The 8,326-nt window shown below is 42.0% G+C and overlaps 1 protein-coding gene, 1 long non-coding RNA gene and 1 pseudogene across 3 annotated transcripts in view; 1 reads left to right on the plus strand and 2 right to left on the minus strand.

Annotated features, from left to right (window-relative positions):
- Window positions 1-917, minus strand: part of LOC118117650 (transmembrane protein 71-like) — a 22,364-nt gene extending 21,447 nt beyond the window's left edge. The window contains exons 1-3 of one of the 2 annotated variants that reach the window (XM_047341927.1): window positions 869-917; window positions 93-355; window positions 1-17 (exon numbers count right to left, since the gene is read on the minus strand). In XM_047341927.1, coding sequence (XP_047197883.1) covers window positions 1-17; window positions 93-355; window positions 869-879 — 291 coding nt within the window. In that variant the 5' untranslated portion in view covers window positions 880-917. The other variant, XM_047341926.1, reaches the window with a different exon arrangement.
- Window positions 918-1,125: 208 nt separating this feature from the next.
- On the plus strand, window positions 1,126-2,801 carry LOC118117412 (annotated as a pseudogene).
- A 1,857-nt stretch (window positions 2,802-4,658) lies between these two features.
- LOC118117645 lies at window positions 4,659-8,320 on the minus strand. Its single transcript, XR_007034695.1, has 5 exons — window positions 8,150-8,320; window positions 7,788-7,854; window positions 7,347-7,408; window positions 7,023-7,072; window positions 4,659-6,929 (listed from the first exon to the last, which is right to left on the minus strand). It is a non-coding gene; the product is annotated as an uncharacterized LOC118117645 (long non-coding RNA).
- Between the last annotated feature and the right edge of the window lie 6 nt (window positions 8,321-8,326).

An 8,326-nucleotide genomic window follows, 5' to 3' on the forward strand; every position in this document is an offset into this window, starting at 1 on the left:
TGGGATCTCTGTCGGGTCTGAGAGGAGAAAATGTCTTGTTAGAAATGTTTTGGTTCATGAACCATGTCGAATCATGTCTGGCTGAACTTCACCGTATGTGAAGCTGCGGCTCTCTTCCAGCTCAGTGCTGCCCAATCCGACCCAGGAGGACTCGTCCGGCCCGAGGACCTGCTGGCTGCTCGTGGCCCAGTTGTGACCTCGCTCGTCTTCTCGGTCCTGGTCCCGGTTCTGGTTTGGTCCCGTTCCGAAGACGCCCCTGAAGACTTTCTCACCCAGCCACGACTGGCAGCTCTCTGTGACGTCACTGAGGAGGCGGGCCAGCGAGCTGCGAGGCCTCCGTCTACGGCGGAAAACCCTGAGAAGAAGAAATTTAAATCGTTAGCAGTGATGATGTCGTTGTTAATCTCATCAGTCAGTGGCGTGCTCCTCCTCTTTTCTTGCCATAGCATCTTTGTAATTAGTCATTCATCTACTCTTGATGTTCCCATGTTGTGTTTACAGCCTGAAAGCTGATGTGAATCACATGTGTTGAGTGGAAGCTCTTCTCTTCTCCTCGTGGCCCCTGAAAGCAGCATCAGTGTTACAGGAGTGAACAAACAGACTCAGATTTAAATCTTCACTGAGACTTTAAGCTGCAACTTGCTGCTTGTTCATGTGGTTACTTTGCTCTCAGCTCGTCACTGGGCCTCAGGAAACACTCGATCAAAGACGACAAAATATAAAACGCTGATTTTGTTTTAATTTCACTAAAGAACTTTAATGACTTTACTGGAAACTCATATTACAACCTGTGCTGTTGTGAGCTGAATGTGACAGTTCCCAGAGCAGCTATTCACTTTGAAATGTGATAACACAGATAAAGACTCACAACCAGCTCATCGTAGTGAAATGCAGTAAATCCTGAAACACCAACAACTTCTTCCTCAAACACAACCAGCTCCTCCCAGTCAGGACATGTCTGTGTCTCCTCCCTTCACAGATGTGTAAGTGTAAGGACCAGTGAACAACAAGCTGTGAACTGTGGGAGATGAGTCACTGCAGGGAGTGAACGAGAGGGGGAGGAGCAGAGATCTGTATCTGTTCAGAGGAAGTGAACCTGTTCTACAGTCTCTGGCACCAGCTGAAATGGCGCAGCAAGAAAATCAACTGGACAGAGAAATGTTCTGCTGTTCGATCTGTCTGGATCTACTGAAGGATCCGGTGGCTACTGGCTGTGGACACAGCTACTGTAAGAGCTGTATTAACACCCACTGGGACAAAGAGGAGGAGAGAGCACAGCTGCCCTCAGTGTAGAGAGACCTTCACACCGAGGCCTGTCCTGGGGAAAAGCACCATGTTAGCTGATTCACTGGAGGAGCTGAAGAAGACTGGACTCCAAGCTGCTCCTGCTGATCACTGCTATGCTGGACCTGAAGATGTGGCCTGTGATGTCTGCACTGGGAGAAAACTGAAAGCTCTCAAGTCCTGTTTGGTTTGTTTGGCCTCTTATTGTGAAAAACACCTCCAGCGTCATCTTCAGTCAGCTCCATTGAAGAAGCACAAGCTGGTGGAGCCCTCGGAGAAGCTCCAGGAGAACATCTGCTCTCACCAATGAGGTGATGAAGATGTTCTGCCGCACTGATCAGCAGTGTATCTGTTATCTCTGCCCTGTGGATGAACATAAAGACCACGACACAGTGTCAGCTGCAGCAGAAAGGACTGAGAGGCAGAGAGAGCTCGGGCTGAGGAGACAAACAATCCAGCAGAGAGTCCAGGACACAGAGAAAGACGTGAAGCTGCTTCAACAGGAGGAGGAGGCCGTCAATGGCTCTGCTGATAAAGCAGTGGAGGACAGTGAGAAGATCTTCACTGAGCTGATCCGTCTGCTGAAGAAAAGAAGCTCTGATGTGAAGCAGCAGATCAGATCCCAGCAGCAAACTGAAGTGAGTCGAGTCAGAGAGCTTCAGGAGAGACTGGAGCAGGAGATCACTGAGCTGAAGAGGAAAGACCATGAACTGAAGCAGCTCTCAGACACAGAGGATCACAACCAGTTTCTACACAACTACCCCTCACTGTCACCACTCAGTGAATCTACACACTCATCCAGCATCAGGATCCGTCCTCTGAGGTACTTTGAGGACGTGACAGCAGCTGTGTCCCGGGTCAGAGGTCGACTACAGGACATTCTGAGTGAGACAGGGACAGAGATTTTACAGATTGTGTCTCAAGTGGATGTTTTACTGCCACAACCAGAGCCAGAGACCAGAGCTGACTTCTTAAGATATTCACAGGAAATCACACTGGATCCAAACACAGTAAACAAACAGCTGTTATTATCTGAGGCAAACAGAAAAGTAACAAATATGAGTAAAAGACAGTCTTATTCTGATCACCTAGACAGATTCACTGGTTGTTGTCAGGTCCTGAGTAGAAAGAGTCTGACTGGACGTTGTTACTGGGAGGTGGAGGTGGGGGTGAAGGTGGGAGGAGTAGTTCGTGTAGCAGTCACATACAAGAATATCAGCAGAGCAGGAAGCTTAGATGTATGTAGATTTGGATTCAATGATAAATCTTGGTTGTTATATTGTGATGGAAACAGTTATAACTTTTATTACAACAGCATCAAGACTCCAGTGTCAGGTCCTTGGTCCTCCAGAGTAGGAGTGTACCTGGATCCCAGTGCAGGTGTTCTGTCCTTCTACAGCGTCTCTGACACCATGACTCTCCTCCACAGAGTCCAGACCACATTCACTCAGCCTCTCTATGCTGGAGTTAGGGTTAGTTATTGTGGATCCACAGCTGAGTTCTGTAAACTCAAATAGACTCGAGTCATTAAAAGCAGTGATTTAGATTCTGTGTGTAAATCTTTAACTTCTTTTGTCTCCATGTTTGTTGATCAAAGTTCGTCGTGGTGACGTTTCTGCTCCGCACAGAGATCAGCTGTCAATCAAACACTGACCTTCCTTTATCACACATATTCAGTTCTCACTTTGTAAAGACAGAAATCTATAATTACACTGACATGAATGTGTTTGAAAGAACTGATGTTGCTGTTGTTTTCTAAATCAAAGTAGAAATCAGGTTGTGTGATGTTTTAGAACCTGTATTGATCCTGATCCTCATCAATGAGATGATTCTTTGTTCTTTTCTTTTCCACATGTGAGACGGAGGTGAAACAAACTGATTGTGTGTCCATGAAATCACTGAACAAGAGTCACTGAACAGACTTTACTGATGAAGTGATCAATGAACTCAGAGCGTCAACATGTCCAACAGACCAACTGCACTCTGGTTGGATTTACAGAGCATCAGTGTTATGGGATGTTTGGTCACATTGTAAATGTGGAACCTGGTTTGTTTTTATCACGGCTCATCTCTGTAAAGTGTGAATCCACTCGTCCTCGTTGTATTTACATATTTAGTGAACGGGCATATTGATCTGCTGCTGCGTAGGTTTCTGTTCTTTTTGATTTTCCTGATCTGAACCAGCAGTTCCATTGGAGAGTGTCCTGATCGAGTCCCTCTGAGGGTTTGTCCTGCAGCTCTCATCACGTGTTTCTTATACATGTGATTATACATTTAAATCTCTTATATATGTATAAAGCATTGAAATCTAATGTGTGAAGAAGCTGAAAGTTGAAATAAAGAATAAATCCAGTCGGTTCTTTTGTCTTCATTCCAGGATCTCATTCAAAGCTGATGGAGACAAAGTGAAACTCCTGTGAGAGAATAACTGAGGCAGTTTCCTCCTGAAACTCCACAAACCTCAGTGTTCATGTTCAGTCTCTGTCTTTTCAGGGAAGATCACAGAAACAAAGACTTTTAAATGTGGTCTTTTAAACATAAGATCATTATCATCAAAGGCTATTTTAGTTAATGAAATAGTCTCAGATCAAAAAATAGATTTATTGTCCCTCACTGAGACCTGGCTGCATCCTGATGAATATGTCAGTCTAAATGAATATACCCCCCCCCCCCGGGTTAGGGTTAACCAGGCGTCTGAGCTGCTGGTTTATCTCCTGCATTTCCTTCAATACAAGTCGGATTATGTAGGAGACTAGATGTCAGGACTCTCCGGTCTGAAGACGAGCATCTTCCGGTCTGTGGATAACAATCAAAGCCCCGTTGGAACAAATGAGTGGATTCAGAAGGTGAAACGCTGGAGTGCTTTTACTTTGAAACGGGTTCGGAAAGTGTTGTAAATACATTTGTGTCATAGACAGATAAACATTTTGGTTCACAGCAGAATAAACAGAGAAAATGATCTTTCACCTGAGTTTTAATGTTTATCTGATGAATTTATGTCACAAACAAATGGTTGCAACACTTTCTGTAAGCCTTTTCAAAATAAAAGCACTCCAGAGTTTGTTAATGATATCCATTCCCTTGTTTAAAAAGTTTTTTTTATTGTGAAATATTTGCAGGAGCAGTACTACACACGGCTTCATACTGTGTAGTACTGGTATTTATTGGAGTACAAGGGACTTCTTTCATACAAGGCAATAATCATATTTGTGGCCATATTCAAATCAAAGCCTATATGTAAAAACATTGTGCTGCTGTAGCAGCTCCTCTGCAGAACATGATGTGGAACTGAGAAGCTACATATTTTGCATTGTAAATATGAATTGATATTAATTTGAATATCGTCATTGAATAGAAAAAGTTGCACAACTGCCTCTCTTTGTGTATATTTATTTCTTGTACATTCAGCCTTCAACAGAAATTGCAAAAAATAATAAATATGACCCTCCTAAGTGGGTTTGTTGGAAGATGTCAGGGTTTTAGCTCTCGGCTTACGTTTGGAATTAAAAAGTGATCTTGGGCTCGAAAAGGTTGGTGATCACTGATTTAGACAATTTACTGATGAAGCACAGCGATCAACACTGCAGTCGGATTTCATTAGTGAATATTTTGGTCATTTCTGACATCAGAATTGTTTCAATTTCAAATTAAAATGTAGTTTACGGTTTTCAGCACAGAGACTTTACATGGATACAGAAGAGGGGAATTCAAATGAACAGTTGTAATAAGTGCTGTCACAAGAAGAGAATCACATTTCACATTATGTACAGGATCATTAACAACATGTACAGTAACAACAATCAGATCAAAATTCATATTAAATGTCTTTCAGGAAACTTCAAAAAGTGTTGAATAGAAAAAAAACATTCAACTTTGATCATTTAAAGCTGCATGAATTGACTGTTGGCCACCAGGGGGCAGCAGATAAAAGAAACAACATGAAACAGTTGCATGTTTGTCACATCAGGCAGTGACAGAACTGGGTTCATGCCCAGTGTTCCCGCTCTTTTAGCTCCGTTTTTAGTCTCCACCTCCTCAGAAAAACTCCGGACTCATAGTTTTGGCTGTAAAACTAAAACCAGGAGCTGAAAGAAGCTAAAGGTTTAGTGGAGCGGATCCATCATTCATATAAAAACATTTGCAGCTTTAAATGCAAAGATATGCAAATTCATGCACAGCATTAGTAAAAATATCATTATATAGATGTTTAAACATTGATATAGGTGATGTAACATTTCCTGAATTGTCCGATTTCAACCGATTTGGCACTTTGAGTGAATAAACACACGAATACACATCACATCACATTTAAGATTTTAACACCTGATCAGTGTGAATTCACAACAGTGAGGGAGAGTAACTGGAGTGTTGATGCTAGTTAGCTGCTACCAGTAAAACTATAAAAGGATTTTTGTCCAAAGTTAACTCTGAATTTTCAGTTTCACACAAAAATCCGACCTGATGCAGTTTTAAAGCAACACGATGCAACTTTAACTCTTTAAAGCAGCAGCTTGATTAAAGTGAGTTCGATGGTTCAGTGCCCGTGAATATGGAGAATGGTCCCTGACCCACATACCTGACACAAACAGGCAGTGATTCAGAGATCAGGTGCTATGACATTTAGAATAGGTGTTCCACAAGGCTCTGTCCTCGGGCCCTCCTCTATTCACTGCTTCACTTTGTTTTACCTTCAACCATCAGCTTGATTAAAGTGAGTTTGATGATTGAGTGTAAATATGGAGAATGTTCACTAACCCTCATCACTCGCACACAGAGCCCAACAGAACTAATCACCATGTGTGGCTGCAGGGGGCGCTGTTGCTCAGTAACAGTTACACAGTGTTGCTTTAAATTCCAGATTTCAATGTGGAACTTTTTTTAAAAGGCACGAGATTGTTTCTTTATTATTAATTATTTATATTGTCATTTTGGAATAAAACTCAATTCAGTTTCCTGCAGATATAAATTCCAGGTAGATAAACTAGAACGTTTTGTGCGTTTGTGTTTTTTTAAATAGACGTGAAGCTTCTCAGCGACGCTCACTGTTGTTTCTCTCTTCTTTTCTTTTGCTGCAGAATTTGTTCTCAGACGCTGAACATCTGAGGTTTTGTCACTTTGGACCCAAACAAGCCAAGTTCAGCTGAGATCAACAGAATATGTGTTTACAGTCTTTTAAAAATACATCAGGGACATTTGGATGATTATTATTTATCTCCCATCTAAACTACAGTGACTCGTGTCGCCATGTTGATCGAGTTCCTTCAGCATTTTATCAGAAACAAACTGTCAAACTGATTCAGCTTCTCTCGGCTCATCGTTTCCAATTTTTTACAGTTTCATGTTCACTTGGACTTTTCTCTCAGTCGTCCACCTGACTTTAATATTCAGAGACCTTCAGGGAGGACTTGATGTAAAATACTAAACAACATCACACTGATTTTTCCAGCGATTTTTCAAACAGTTGTTGCTATAAAATGTTTTCCGGAGCTCAGAATAACTTGGTCTTTTAAGAGCAACTCACATGCAAACATTTAGTGACAGGATACATATTTTGACAGAGTTTCCATCAGACCTTCTCCTCTTTCTCTCCTCCAGTTTGAAATTATCTTCCGTTTCTTCGTTTACTCATTTCTGGATGTGATGTCCTGAGAAACAGAATTGGGAGAAAGCGTTAACGTTACGTCTTTCGCTGGCAGTCGATGGAATGGAGGGACATTTTGGGGGTTTTTGACTCTCACCTCCGTCTTCGCCCTCCTCCACTCGCCCATCGGCCCCGACTTCGTCAGGACTGAAAGACACAAAACTACAGATAAAAAACTTTTCCTTTCAAACATCTCAGTGTGAAGAGTTTTTAAAAACTGATATTGATGATTTCAAAAGAAAATAAAAATCGTTTTTAAATCTGCAGTTGTCACATAAAAAAGTTAAGAATAATGAAGTATTTCATTTTCTCTGGACACTTGAGGTCATGTAAACTTTGCTGCTTTAAAATGAAGATCAAATGAATCAAACAACAAAATTAATATTAACAACTAACATTTGTGTGAGTTTGTGATACTCACACATAAAAGTTATGATCGTCATGAACACGGTTGAAGTCACAGTCGTGCTCCACCACAAACACCTGCAGCGAAGGAAAAACGAATTCTGTCAGAAAACATTCAAAACAAATAATGAAGTTTAACAAACATAATCCTGTGGTTGTGCGCCCCCACCTGGTAAACCTGATATACTACATTCAAAATAATGTGAAGAAATTCTCTAAAGCCAGACTTGAGATATTTCGGTAATGCACCTTGACGTTGATGTTCCAGAGGCCAAAAACCTTTCTGATCCAAATCGAATCAGTTCATCTGTGAGGCCAAGTGAACATGTGCGTCAAATTTGAAAGGATTCTCTCGAGGTGAACTTCAGATATTGTGTTCACAAGCAGACGGTCGACCTGGAAACATAACGCCTCTGCTCAGTGGCTGTTGCCGACACATAGATATAAAAAGTTTTACCTCGAGTAAAGAGTTGAGAAGATGAAGACGGAGAAGATGAGGAGGAGAAAGGCCTTCATCGTTAACCCTGAAACAAAAATACAAACACAATCACGTCAGATCTGGGCTGAGACGACGTCCCTGATGAACAAGCTAACGTGTCAGATATCATCGCTCAGAATCATCAGCGTTTGTCTTCGTTGCTAAATTTTTAAACCAGAATCTGAGTTTGAGAATGAAACGAAAAACAAGGAAAGTAAAAAACGAGATGGAAGAAATGAATCTACTGTTGTTCTGACTTCTGACCCATGACCCCACCCACTAGTGTTAATTCAGGACAAACTGCAGCGACACAGATTGGAAACAATAACAACGATGCTGACCCGTGTGCTCAGGTGACGCCTGACAGCAGCAGGCATTGGTGAAGAAAGCAGAGGTGGGCGGGACCTCTGACAGTCCACCCAATGACTGGGTGAACTGCTCCTTTGATTGACAGATCTCAGAGCAAATCTCCTCCTGGATGAGCAGCCTCGGGGGCGGAGACACTTTGTCAGGACAGG

The sequence above is a fragment of the Hippoglossus stenolepis genome, chromosome 11 (assembly GCF_022539355.2).
Source record: "Hippoglossus stenolepis isolate QCI-W04-F060 chromosome 11, HSTE1.2, whole genome shotgun sequence".
Lineage (NCBI taxonomy): Eukaryota > Metazoa > Chordata > Actinopteri > Pleuronectiformes > Pleuronectidae > Hippoglossus > Hippoglossus stenolepis.